A 14,910-nucleotide genomic window follows, 5' to 3' on the forward strand; every position below is an offset into this window, starting at 1 on the left:
AACGGCAAAGACACATTAATGAACATGAAGGTGCCTAAGTACTGTAACTCGTCTAGACCCGTGCCACGCCCTACGGCTTCAAATGCCTCAAGGGAAATGTAGTTCAATCCAAGTCAAGTGATCCTATCTGGACTACATTACCCACACGAGCTCGCGCTTGCCAGTTGTTAACATGGCGATTTTTAGCGTCTACATAGTCAATAAGGCTGGCGGTTTAATATATCAGTATGATAGCTACGTTCCTCGGTCTGAGAATGAAAAGACATTTAGTTTTCCTTTAGATCTCGTTTTAAAGACACACGACGAGCGGGTTGTCGTAGCATTTGGACAGCGAGATGGCATACGTGGTGAGTAGGAAGGGCGAGCAGCCGTGACGGGGGAAATGGTGTCATTGATATTTCTGGGAGGCCTTCTGCGGTTTTTCAATGACATTAAAGAAAGACGTGTGTCTTAATTGTAGAGTATATTTTACGTTACTTGAAAAATGGGTAAGAAACCAATAATTTGATAACAATTTAAAGAACTGGCTGTTTTGTTACCGTTACTGTCAAAAAACAGAAGAGCTTCCCAAGATTATTTACCTGTCAGTTTTCTAAATTTAAAGGTTTTATTTGTAATGGGCGACGAGCGTTGAGTACATTTTAGTGCAATGAATTATTTTTCCATGTGGTAGTAGTAAGCGTTTTTTTTTTAATGGAGGACGTGTTTTAAAGGATTTTATCATTTGAAAGTTGTATTGTGTCCATTACAGTACTGTTACTAGTCTGCAGGCCAAAAGCAAGAAAGACTCGCATTATACTGTATATGTATGACAATGAAATTGAACTGGAATATCTCATGGTACATATTTATACACACACACACACACTCGGTGAATACATTTTTAGACACACCTGTACGCCTGCTTATTCGTGCATTATGGAATCAGCCAATCATGTGGCAGTAATGCAGCACCTAAAATCCTTCAGATACAGGCCTTGAGCTTCAGTTAGCAGATGGGCTACAACAGCAGAAGACCACATCAGGTTTTACTCCTATCAAAAAAGAAGAGAAAGCTGAGGCTGCCATGGACACAGACTCAACAAAACTGGAAAGATAACACTGGCAAAACGTAGCCTGGCCTGATGAATCTCAGTTTCTGAGACATACAGATGGTCACAACTTGGTGCAAAAAGTAGGAATCCATGCACCCAACCTGCCTTATTGTAACAGTCCAGGCTGATGGTGGTGATGTAGTGGTTGGGGGAAGGTTTTCTTGGCACACTTTGGGCCTGTTAATACCAATCAATCATTGCTCGAATGCCATGTCCTGTTTGAGCGTTATTGCTGTCCCTTCATGGCCACAATTTGCCCATCCCCTAATGGCTACTTCCAGCATGATGTTGAACCATGTCACTAAGCAAAAATTGTCTCAAACTCTTTTCATGAACATGAGAATGAGTTCAGTGTACTTCAGTGGCCTTCCCCGTTTCACTGGATTTTAATTTTAAAGAACGCCCATGGGATCTAGTTGAATGGGAGATTCGTGGTATGAGTGTGCCGCTGGCAAATCTGCAGTTACGTCAACATGAACCAGAATCTCAAAGGAATGTATCCCACCTGTGGAATCCATGCCATGAAGCTTTAAGGTTGTTTTGAGAGCAAAATGAGACCCTACCCAGTATTAAGATAGTGGCCTGAATCATTTGCTCAATGAGAGTTTGTGTGTGTGTGTAAGTGGAACACAGTGAGTCAGTGATGGGGATTGAACCTGGATCCATCAACTTTACAGTCCATCGTAAATCATTGGCTCAAATCCCCGGCCCAAAACAAAAGACTGCTGTTAACCCTTTTTGTATTCAGTCTAGCTTTCTTCACAGAGTTTGAATGTCTAAGGAACCAACACTGAATGATTTCAGTTATCTCTTCCTCATGTCTTGCAGTGGGCCATGCAGTTCTGTCTATCAATGGGGTGGATGTGAATGGCCGATATACCAGTGATGGAAAGGAAGTGATCGAGTACCTGAAGGACCCCACCAACTACCCGGTAGCCATTCGCTTTGGTCGGCCCCGGCTGAGCTCTAATGAGAAGCTCATGTTGGCATCAATGTTCCACTCGTAAGTACTTTCTGTTCTGTTGCACAGGTTTTGCCTGTAAGCTTGCTTAATGCTCTTAAATTATCCATCCATCCATTATCCATCCCGCTGTATCCTAACTACAGGGTCACGGGGGTCTGCTGGAGCAAATCCCAGCCAACACAGGGCGCAAGGCAGGAAACAAACCCCAGGCAGGGCGCCAGCCCACCGCAGGCTCTTAAATTATTTAGTTATCGAATGTTCAGTATGTACTTCGCAAATAGAATGTATTAGAACACACCAATTTTTCTACCATTTTATTTGCACGTATCCAAAGTGACTTGTGTACCTTTCAGTTATTTCCATTGGGGTTCTCAGTTGTTCACACACAGACGGTGGTAGCAACTGTACCTTCAATCTTGAGAGTTATGCTCCAGTTTTTCGGCAGTTAGACAGCCTACATGCTTCTTTAAGTGATTATCCACCTTCAAACAAGTGAGATTCTGAACACAGTGGAGTGGGGTGGAGGAAAAAACGCCATTGAAGCTGAAATGTTGGTCCAAGCCCGGAGAGCTGAGATTCCAAAGTTCCAGTTCTTTGTTTTTTTTAGAGCAGTGCCTATTTTGGCTATAGATGTCCTTTCATTCAGTTATTTAATCAAGACAAGTCAAAGATTATTATTTTTTTCATTTTAAAAAAGCATCCAATGCCACTACTGTATTGATGCACAATAAACTAATTTGCATTAGCATTAATTACATTTGTTAACAATGAACATATCTATACAGTCAACCCTCGTTTATCGCGTTTAATCCGTTCCAGACTCTGCCGCGATAAATGAATTTCCGCGAAGTAGGATTCTTTATTTATAAATCGAATATTGTCGCAGTTAGAACATAGAAAACCTGTTTACGACCTTCTAAATACATTTTCTAACGTTATTAGAGCCCTCTAGACATGAAATAACAACACCCTGTAGTCAAAAGTTTAAACTCCATGACAAGACAGAGATGACAGTTCCGTCTCACAATTAAAAGAATGCAAACATATCTTCCTCTTCAAAGGAGTGAGCGTCAGGAGCAGAGAATGAGAGAGAGAGACAGACAGACAGATAGACAATCAAAAATCAATAGGGCTGTTTGGGCTTTTAAGTGTGCGAGGCACCGCCGGACAAAGCAGCTGCAAGGATGGCAGCAATGTGAAGGTAGTCTTTCAGCATTTTTTAGAGGAGCGTCCGTATCCTCTAGGCCAGTGTGTGAACACCCCCTCCGCTCACAACCCCTCCGTCAGGAGCAGAGAATGTCAGAGAGAGACAGAGACAAGCAAACAATAAAAAATCAATACGTGCTGTTTGGGCTTTCATGTATGTGAAGCATATCGTATATAATTGAGGAGTTTTATTTAATACGTAATACGTGCTCTGATTGGGTAGCTTCTCGGCCATCTTGCAATAGCGTCCCTTGTATGAAATCAACTGGGCAAAGCAACTGAGAAAGCATGTACCATAAATTAAAAGACCCATTGTCCGCAGAAATCCGCGAACCAGTGAAAAATCCGTGATATATATTTAGATATGCTTACATTTAAAATCCGCGATAGAGTGAAGCCACGGATGTCGAAGCGCGATATAGCGAGGGATCACTGTATTGGAAAAAAGGTTAAAGGTTATTTTCATGCTGAAAAGGAAAGAAGGTAAGACAAAAAACATTTAGGCCATATTGCTGTCATCACAGGAAAGGAAAGAGTAGGTAACATAAATAGTAGGGGAAGGACGGAACAAAGTTGGGGCAGGTGAAAGGAGGAAAGGTGAGAGTAGATGAGCAATAAACTGCCATTAGAGGTGATGAAGAAAGAGATTAAGTTAGTCCGTCATTAAGTCCTAGAGAAATACAGTATGTGATCCTAGGCTGAGAATGAATTTAGCTACTTCTGTCTTTCTTTGGAAAGTGTCTTTGAAGCCCTGTAAAAGATAGGGGTGTAACGGTACACTAAAATGTAATTTCGGTTCGGTTCACTTTCTTGAGGTACTCGGTTCGGTTAATTTTCGGTACAAAAAAGGCAATCTTTCTTACTTTTCCCAATAATCTAGATATCTGGTTGATGCTTGTTAGTTTTTGAGAGGCTAGATTAATGGTGTGTGCAAAACAACCAATCTGAGGGCCCAGTCCTGCTTCTTTTACAGCACTGACAATGTTTTTAGCATTGTCTGTGGTTACAGGAATTGTGGTCCCAGGTCTCTCCAACTTCCATTCATTCACAGCCTCCTTCAGGTGCTCTGCAAGATTTGTGCTAGTGTGCTGTTCATAAACAGGTCTCGTTTGCAGAACGTGATTCCTCATCTCCCATTGTGGCGAAATGTAGTGGACAGTTACTGTTAAATAGCTCTCTGTTGCGCGTGAAGTCCAACTATCTGTCGTAAGTGAAAGAGCGGGCACCCGCGATAGCTCGCTGACGACATCATTTCTAGTTTTTTCATAAAGTGCTGGTACAACTTTCTGACTAAAATGAGGACGTGATGGTATTTCGTAGCGAGGCTCAAGAACTTTAATCCTATACTTAAAGCCAGCGTTCTCAACAACTGAATATGGACGTAATCCCGTAGCTATGAAGACTCCAATACCATGTGTTATTGCTTTGGCCCGGTCAGAGTTGCTCGCTAGATGTTGTTTAAAAGTTGAAGTTATCGGTGTTACTGTTTGCACCAAGCTGGTTTTCTTTCTTGTAGAGGAAACATTCACAGATGGATGGTGCAGTTTTAAGTGTGTTAACATATTAGACGTGTTTCCTGCAGCGTACCCGATCTCCGTGGTGGAACAATGTCGACAAACAACTTTGGATTTATCCACTTGCCGTTGTCCATCGGTAACTTTAACGGGGAAGCCAAAGTGTTCCCAGACAGGAGAACGTAATGAGCTGGGAGGGTCTTCCAGCTCGGGCTTCTCGCTTGCATTTGCCATAACCCTATTTGTCACGTCTGTGAGCTACTGGCGCGCCTCTCCCTCATCCAGTGTCCGACACTCAGAGGCGTCCATGCGGAAACTCACCCAAGACTGTAGTTCCGCTTGGGGTGCTTAGATCGCACTAGTAATAGATTTAATGAGAAAAAATGCATAAAATATAACCGAAACGGTATGCAAGTGGACCGAACCGAACATGCAAAACCGAAACGGTTCAATACATCCATGTGACAATGATCGAGGATGTGAAGTGTTCTCCAATAGACTTTGCAAGGCCTTTGATCTTCGCAGCTTGAATGTGAACACTAAAACAATCTAACCATCTCCCTGTTTCATCAATGCCGACTGCTGGACAATTCTTGCAACAAATGAAGTAAATAGGATTTTTAGACTGGCAAGAGGTTTGTTGTTTAACATTGAACTTACAAGAGGGATCAGATATGGTTGGTATTTTTGGTATTTCCATGTGACATGGCAGTTCCTGTTACAGCTCAAGCTGCCTAGTGAGAAACATGGCTCTTTTCTGTGAACTGCGGATGAGAGGTTTGTGTTAGGTTAGGTGTTCGGGTAGGGGATGAGAGCCCGAAGGCATGCCTTGGCACACAGGTCTCACAAAATAAATTTAAGTTAAAAATGATATCCTTCCTAAAACCAGTATAAAATAAAGTGTATGAAATACACTTACACCCCATAAAATTGGTCCTATACCTGTCCAAAATGTAGTTAAGAGTGATCCATAAAATTATCCATTTAAAAAAAAAACACCAAATAGTTCAACTAAAATGAGGGTTCAAAAATTGGTGCCCCCCTAAAGGTCGAATTAAAAAGTGCTTAAAATCTGGATAAAAAAATCAATTAAAATACTATCAAATATGGACACTAAAAGGACATATCAATAGAGTTAAAAAGAGTCTATTAAAGGCACTAAAATCATGTTAAAAAAGAGCATAAATCATAAAAGTTATACTAAGACACTAAAAAATATTTTAACATTGGAGACTCATTTAAGGGCTAAAACTAGTTTAAAACAGGGTTAAAGGAAAGTTTTTAAGGTTAGAAACGAAAGGACATACGATTAGGCATGGGTGTGTAGAATGTATAGGAAAATAGAGGGTTATTAAGTTTAGGGTTTGTGAGAGGGTTAGGGATCTACTATGATAGGGTTACAAAGAAAGAAAGGTTAGAAAAGAAAGGATCTTAAGATGTGGCTGACAGAATGAGATCAAGAAAGTGTTAGGAAAATCAGCTCATGTGGATGGATTAGTGTGCAGAATAGGGAAATCCTGTTTAACGACTTATGGGAAGGACCAGCAGGATGTTGGTTTCATTAATTGGAGTTCCTCTTGGAGTCGGTGTTACAGATTCTCCTCTTGGTTCAATTGGAGACCCTGTCCACAACATGAGGAAGGGATCCTCTATCAATGAAGAAACGTCTCACTCCGAGGGCTTCATTATAGATGTCGCCCTCATCATCTGCAGATGTGGTGGAGTATAAAGAGCTATGATTGAAGTTGAGTTTTTAGTATGCCAGGGATAGAAGAAGCTGTAGAGAAGTTAACGGTGTGAGTTAGTTGGTTTGTAATAGACAGGTTTTAAATGCTGGAAAGCTGAGAGAATGACTGTCTAAAAATAATAAGAGTTGCGGTAGAAATGTCTCCTATAAACCTGAGTGCATGCATGTAAACTAGTAAAATCATTAATGAACTTGTAAAATGTGATGTTGTAGCAGGGGGTGGCAACCAGCACAATTGTCACTATATGTTTTGTACAGGTCTGGTACAAAGCCTAGGTAGGTAGAAAAGAAACACTCTTCCACCAAACCAATGAATAAGCTGGCATATTTACTGTAGGGCCAATTCTAGTATCCTTTGCAACCCCACTGACCTGGTTTAAAAAAAAAAAAAAGTTATTCAAAATGAAGGTTTTGAGGGTAAGAACCAACTCTGCCAGTCTGCTGAGGGTGTTAAAAAGAGGATACAGGACTGGACATCTGGTAAATGCTTGTCTGAAGGTGATGATTCCTTTTCTTGAGTAGTGACTGTGTACAGAATGGATAATTCCGAACATAAAACAGTCAGGGCCATGAAATCTAAAGCTATCAAACAACTGGAGAGCATGGTTAATATCTTTTAAAGTATAAAGGGAGACATTCAACCAGTGGCTTCAAAAGACTGGTAAGAAAAGCTAAAATATGAGTAGTGGGACAGTAGCATGTAGAAACAATAGGGTGTCCAGGATAGTCCAGTTTGCGGATTTTGGGGAGAAGGTAAAACTGGGATATCTGTGTGTTATCAACAATTGGGCGGTTAGCATTGGGATGCAGTAAAACAGAGCTGACCCCCTGCTGGTTGGTACTCAACTGTCAGATCCTGTGTGAGTGGTAGATAGGTGTTTGTATCCAGGGCTGTGGAGTCGGTAGATAAATGCTCCGACTCCGACTCCTCAGTTTCTAAATCTTCCGACTCCCCGACTCCGACTCCTCTGTATGTATATACTATGCTAATGTATTTTCTACATCCATTGAAGGAAAGGAAGGCAACATACATGTCATTTCACCACAGAACTACTGGCTAGGAAGTCAACACTCTACTATAATGCCAGATTAAAGACAAACACAATGAAAACAAGGTTTTGTTTTTTTTTTTTTTAAACAAGTGTCTGTAAATGTATGGGGGGCTTTAGGCTAGGTTCACAGTTCCCTGTAACAGTGGAACACGACACAATGGAAAGCGGTGCCGCACCTTACCTGTGCATTACATCTCATATAGTGACGCATACAATCAATGAAAAGCATGCTTCATGGTTACCTGACATGTTCGTTTTGTGGTAACATTATGCACTGCATGCATTGGGCTTCTTACAGCAGAGAAGTAGTTCATTATGACTGTTTGTGAATTGGGACATTTCAACTTACTTTTTTAATTCCCATTTAAATTTAGTAGGAGTTGGTTAACTTTTTGCCGACTCCGACTCCAGGTGCCCAAAATTGTCTCCGACTCCGACTCCACAGCCCTGTTTGTATCAGGAAGTTGATCTGAAGTTTCCACAGTAATTCCTGTGCACCCCCCTTGTCTGTAGATTTGAAGGCTGTATCCTCTCGATGGGAGAAGCTCATCTTTGGTAAGGACAGACATGCTTGTTTTATTCAGGTGGATTCAGATTGAACATCTTGGTAAATTCTGCAATAGGGACAGTTGTGTCAACTCTGATTTGAACCTCTGGAAGCAACAGGGTAACACTACCATTGTGTATTATTTCTCAGTGCTAAAATGGGTTTCTAAAACAAATAATGTAAATGTACAAAGGATGTTTTAGGCTTTGCTGAGGATTGTGGGGGTCAAATCCCATCTTTGTGACACTTAGCAGGTTACTTCTTTGGTCTTTGCTGATGACTTAAGGTTCATTAAGCGTAAACATTGTGTTGACTGTGGTGCTTTAAGCCAAGGCTTACTATATAAGATTATACGTGACTGATTGAAAGACACTGGAAATAAGCAGAGGAAGCATTTAGACTGGCAGAACTGGTTCTTGCGCTCAAAACCTTTCCTTTTGATAACACTTGTTTGCCACGGCCCACCTGCCAAGTTGTTTTACCTGCCTAAGGTAAAGTCATCCCTTTTTAGAATAAGCTTTTAAAGCACTGAGGAAGCAGATTCTCTCTCCATTTCTTTTTCTTCTCCATTTATCTTTATTCACTTATTAATTCATCTATTTACTTATTTTTACTAGCTTTAAGCTTTGCTCTGCCGGCCATGCTCTCTTTCTCAAGGATGGGGGTTGATTTGTTTTCAATCCTATTTTTGTAAAAATTGATCTATTTGTATGGAATGTTGTGTGATTACAGTAAAATCAATAAAATAAAAAAGTCTAATGGAGGATCACAGGAATCATCGGGTAGAGGGGCTCCTTTAATTGGATTGGCTGGCCCAGCGCTGACTCGGCTGTGGAATGGCCAATAGGGGAGGGCAGCTTGATGGCTGGGGTCTCCAGGACTCTGAACAAATTTAAATCGTATATTATGTGATATCGTCTACTGTTAAATTCTGCTCTGTACTTGTAATATTTCTATTGTATTGAGGATTACTTGTGTCCTGTTCTGTGTATTGTGTTGTATTGACCTCATTTTTTTGACACCCAATCTACCTGGAAGGGGGTCTGCCTTTCCTAAGGTTTATTCCATTTTTTCCCTAGTAGGGTTTTTTTGGGGGAGTTTTCTGTTGTCTTCTTAGAGAGTCAAGGCTGGGGGGCTGTCAAGAGGCAGGGCGGGCCTGTCTTGTGTAATTTTGGGCTACTCAAAAATAAATGGTATTGTATTCTTCGCCCCAGTGTCCTGTGCCTTTCCAGAATGTTCTTGTGCCTGTTGTAATTTCACTGGTGTCTTTTGTATTCAATTCATCCACAGGCTTTTTGCTATCGGCTCCCAGCTGTCCCCTGAAGAGAAGAGCTCTGGGATTGAGATGTTGGAGACGGACACGTTTAAGCTGCACTGCTTTCAGACGCTCACAGGTGGGTAATCCACAATTTACATTTTCCTTGTTGGAGTTCTGTTGTTTGCAGGCACCAGCGGAGAATTAAACGCTAGTCTATAAAACTCATTTTTTGTTATTTCTCTTCCAGGTATAAAATTTATCATTTTGGCTGATCCGCGGCAAGCTGGGATTGACTCACTTCTGCGTAAAATTTATGAGATTTATTCTGACTTTGCTCTGAAAAACCCTTTCTACTCATTGGAGATGCCCATCAGGTAGAACATTTGCACCCTTGCCAAAACTTTTGTTTGTGGATGCTTTAAGAGTGAAAGGCCTAATTGAAATGGAGGTTACCTGTTTTGCATCCTGGCTTGACGGTGCCTTGTGCTTTGGTATCTTTTCAGGTGTGAGCTGTTTGATCAGAACTTGAAGCTGGCACTGGAGGTGGCAGAGAAGGCTGGGACATTTGGACCAGGCTCATGATCCACACCATCATTGGGAATTACTGGATGTAAAGCTTTGTTGTCGGCTGGACTTGAGGGCACTGCAGCTAGGTGCTCACCCAGTGCCCTTTACTTGATTGTATGTCTCATGGAGAGAAGCAAGTTGAGTGCATTTCTTAAAGCAGCTCCAATGTCTGCCTGCTTTGCATAAAGTGAAGTGCACTATATTTGTAAAATGTGATATGTAAATACTGTACAGTGATTAAACATTCCTCTAGGAACATAAAGCATTACATATAAGAATACCTTATTTCTTTTAACTGATCATTAACTAACTCATTGTCCAAAAGTGAGACAAGAAAACCCCATCCAGACATGATGGTATACATACACTGCCTTAACCCCTTTGGAAGTTTTCTCATTTTTTGTTACAAAACACTGAATAATAGGGGATTTATTTTGGATTTTCTGACACTGATCAACAGAAAAAGACTCTGCAGTGTTAAACTGAAAACAGATCTCTGCATTGTTGGCTAATTTAATTAGAAATATAAAACAGTAAATAATTGATCACACAATTATTTGCCTCCTTTTACATGAAACCCGCAAGTCATCACTGCCCCAGGCCATTGGTGTTAGAAGTCTCGGATGTAGTCCAATGGAGATCACCTGTCTGGTGGTTTTACTTGATTGTTGTCTAAATGCTCCTGTATGTGGATGGTCCAGAGTGTGAGTCAGTAGGGTGGCCCGATGTACCCAATGAAGACACAACAACCCAGGGGATGGAGACAAGAAAATATCAAAGCCACTGAATATCCAGTTAAATCAATCATGGAGAGAGTATGGCAAAGCTGCAATCTACTAGACCAGGCCGTCCACAAAAACTGAACGACGGCGAGTGAGGGAGGCCACCTGGAGATCTCTGAAGGAGTGACAAGCTATAGTACATAATAAGACTGTGCATGACAACTGTGTCCAGGCTCTTCACCAGTCCCAGCTTTATTGGAGAGTGACATAGAGAAAGAAGGCACATGGGAGATTTTGATGTCAAATGGGAGAAGTTAGATGGCCTGAAAATTGAGTTTTTTGGCAATTTACAGTAAGTGCCAGGTTTGAACATAGCACATTATGAAGAACAAACAGACCACCGTCACCACCGTGAAGCATGGTGGTGACAACACAAGGCTGTGGGGAAGCTTCTCTGCAGCAGCAGGCCTGTGGAGTCAGAGTCGCAAGCAATTATTGGGCTACTGGAGTTGAAAGGTAGGAACTCGTGACTAAATGGAAACTGTAATATAATGTGTTCAAATTTCACAGATTCTGCTTAAACTTTTTTCTTCTATACTTTTGATAAGACTAAATTTAAAAAGATGCTATATTTTATGTTTAATGGTACTTGGTGTTTGTAAGCCACAACAACATTGCTACAGCCTTTAAACGTGAACTTTTAATAAGTTAGTGTTAAAAAAGAAACCTTGGGTTTCTAACTGGCAGTGATGAAATGTTTTGTATCTTGTATCCTTTTAATCAAAATAGTAAATATATTTGTCTGATTACAAATACAGGTAAGCTTAAAATATCAAAGAAAAGTTAATTTCAGTAATTCAATTCAAAAAATGAAACTCCTATATAGATTCATTACACACAGAGTTACATTTCAAGCGTTTATTTCTTTTCATTTTGCTGATTATGGCCTACAGGTAATGAAAAGTCAAAATTCAGTATCTCAGAAAATTAGAATATGACATACGATCAATAAAAAAACTGATTTTTAATACAGAAATGTTGGCCTACTGAAAAGTATGTCCATGTAGGCACTCAATACTTGGTCGGGGCTCCTTTTGCATGAATTACTGCATCAATGCGGTGTGGCACGGGGGCGATCAGTTCAGAGCTTCACAGGTTGCCACTGCAATCCTCTTCCACTCCTCCATGACGACATCACGGAGCTGGTGGATATTAGAGACCTTGCGCTCCTCCACCTTTCGTTTTAGGATGCCCCACAGATGCTCAATAGGGTTTTTGTCCGGAGATATGCTTGGCCAGTCCACCACCTTTTACCCTCAGTTTCTTTAGCAAGGCAGTGGTCGTCTTGGAGGTGTGTTTGGGGTCGTTATGTTGGAATAGTGCCCTGCAGCCCAGTTTGTGAAGGGAGGGGATCATGCTCTGCTTCAGTATGTCACAGTACATGTTGGCATTTATGGTTCCCTCAATGAACTGTGGCTCCCCAGTGCCGGCAGCACTCCTGCAGCCCCAAAACATGACAGTCCCAACCACCATGCTTGACTGTGGGCAAGACACACTGGTCTTTGTACACATCAGCTGGTAGCTGCCACACACGCTTGACACCATGTGAACCAAATAAGTTTATCTCGGTCTCATCAGACCACAGGATGTGATTCCAGTAATCCATGTCCTTAGTCTGCTTGTCTTCAGCAAACTGTTTGCGGGCTTTCTTGTGTTTCCTTCTGGGGCGACAGCCATGCAGAACAATTTGATGCAGTGTGCAGCGGGCGTATGGTCTGAGCACTGACAGGCTGACCCCCCACCCCTTCAACCTCTGCACTAATGCTGGCAGCATTCTTGCGTCTATTTTCAAAAGACAACCTCTGGATATGACGCTGAGCATGTGCAATCAACTTCTATGGTCGACCATGGCGAGGCCTGTTCTGAGTGGAACCTGTCCTGTTAAACCACTGTATGGTCTTGGCCATCGTGCTGCAGCTCAGTTTCAGGGTGTCTAGGCCATCTTTATGTAGAGCAACCATTTCTTTTTCAGATCCTCCGAGAGTTCTTTGCCATGAGGTGCCATGTTGAACTTCCAGTGACCAGTATGAGAGAGTGTGAGAGCGATAACACCAAATTTAACACACCTGCTCCCCATTCACACCTGAGACCTTGTAACACTAACGAGTCACATGCCACCGGGGAGGGAAAATGGCTAATTGGGCACAATTTGGACATTTTACACTTAGGGGGGTACTCACTTTTGTTGCCAGCGGTTTAGACATTAATGGCTGTGTGTTGAGTTATTTTGAAGGGACAGCAGATTAATACTGTTATAGAAGCTGTAGATTGACTACTTTACATTGTATCAAAGTGTCATATCTTCAGTGTTGTCCCATGAAAAGATAAAATATTTACAAAAATGTGAGGGGTGTTCTCACTTCTGTGAGATACTGGATAGGAAAGCCAAATACAGTTGGTCAGAAAACTGGCCTTTAGTGGAGATATGCTTATGCTTTCTAAAAAGACAACAAGCCCAAAGGTAAAGGGGTAACAAAACACAAAGTTAATGTTGTGAAGTGGCCATGTCAGAGTTCAGTGCCGGTATTTTTCAAACATCACAGAACAGGAATATGATCCTAACTTGTTCAAAATTGTTAAGAGTGGTGCATATTTAGTCCTACTGTTAGAGGGGGAGGAAGAGTAGAAGCAGTTTATTAATTTTCCTAATATAAGAAACAACTCCTAACTTCACCAAGATTTAGGAGAGCTCAGGCGCTATCCTGACTTGCTAGGAGCAGCTAGAAGATGGCATTCTAAAGAAGCTGGAATAATTTTAAAATGCTGGACAATGACAAACTTTTACAAAGATATCAATTGACAGAGATGTTGTAATATTAATAAAAAAAATGCTGTATGTTACATGATTGCTCCATCTGCACAAAAAAGCCATGCTCTGTCAGACGAAATGAAAGTGTTGGTAACGTTAATGTTTTTAACCACAAGTGAAATGCTGTGTTTTAATGAAGAGTCAAGTCAAGCTGGGGAGCATGCACTGGTACAGCGTGTTGCCGCCTCCACCACATGACAAAACAACTCGGGATCCCGGTTGGCAACCCCACCAGGCAGAGACATGAGGCACAGTCCCACCCTCTATTTGCCGCAGCTGGGTGTTACATGGGCTACCCCTTAGTCTGGTCCAGCCACTCGGGTCCCCAACAATGAGGATCTTACGAGCCGGATCACCCTTGAGGGAAACATGCCACATGGCCATAGTGCTGTAATTCACTCTCCCTAACAATGCAGGTGATGTGCCTCATTCAGGGCTCCATGAGCAACACAAAGTCAAACCAACGGTGCCCAAGGATTTTCCAGTGAGACGCAGTACCAAAGGAGTCCAGTCTTCATCTCACGTCACTGGATAGCGTCCATGTCTCGCAACCATGTAGCAAGTCAAGCAGCACCAGGACTCTAAAGACTTGGACCTTCGTCCTTTTGCATAGATATCGAGAGGGCGACACACCCCTTTCTAGTGACCTCATGACCCCCCATGCTCTCCCAATCCGTCTACTGCCTTCATAGGAAGAGTCACCAGAGACATGAATGTCACTGCCAAGGTAAGTAAACCTCTAGCTGAGGTCGACACTCTCTCCGCAGACACACACACTGGTGATGGCCGTGCCCAAGAGGTCTTTGAAGGTCTGGAACTTTGTTTTTTATCAGGACATTCGCAATCCCAGACACTCAGACTCCTCGCTCAGTCTCTCGAGTGCCCCGATCAGAGCCTCCATTGACTCTGCGAAGATCACAGCATCATCAGCAAAGTCAAGATCCGTGAATCTTTATTCACCAACAGACGCCCCACAGCCGATGGACCTCATGATCTTACCCAACACCCAGTCCATACAATAATTCAGCAGAGTAGGAGCAAAAAAACACCCCTGATGGACCCCAGAACCAACTGGGAAAAACACAGAGGTCCTGCCTCCACTCTGCACAGCACTCACAGTACCAGTGTACAGGCCGCTCATAAATCAGTGTGAGAGACTTATAAAGTCAAACATAAAATTATTTCTTTGAGTTATTGCTGCTACAGTATAGGTGGTTGTACAAGCTATTGAATCACAGGGTGTACTTAGTTTTTCACACATGCCTTCTTCTCCATAGTGCCTATGGTAGAATTTACCTCTGTGTTGTTTTATACCTGAGGATAAGATTTAAATAATTTTAGAACCGGGTAAGGACCAGATATTTGTATTA

At 41.9% G+C, this 14,910-nt stretch overlaps 1 protein-coding gene across 1 annotated transcript; it reads left to right on the forward strand.

Annotated features, from left to right (window-relative positions):
* Nucleotides 1-150: 150 nt before the first annotated feature.
* Nucleotides 151-10,229, forward strand: trappc4 (trafficking protein particle complex subunit 4). The gene is made up of 5 exons (XM_039764242.1): nt 151-347; nt 1,923-2,097; nt 9,415-9,518; nt 9,630-9,756; nt 9,886-10,229. The coding sequence occupies exons 1-5, from the start codon at nt 173-175 to the stop codon at nt 9,962-9,964; spliced, it is 660 nt and encodes a 219-aa protein (XP_039620176.1). The 5' UTR covers nt 151-172; the 3' UTR covers nt 9,965-10,229.
* Nucleotides 10,230-14,910: the final 4,681 nt, after the last annotated feature.

The sequence above is a fragment of the Polypterus senegalus genome, chromosome 9 (genome assembly GCF_016835505.1).
Source record: "Polypterus senegalus isolate Bchr_013 chromosome 9, ASM1683550v1, whole genome shotgun sequence".
In the NCBI taxonomy this organism is placed as follows: Eukaryota; Metazoa; Chordata; class Cladistia; order Polypteriformes; family Polypteridae; genus Polypterus; species Polypterus senegalus.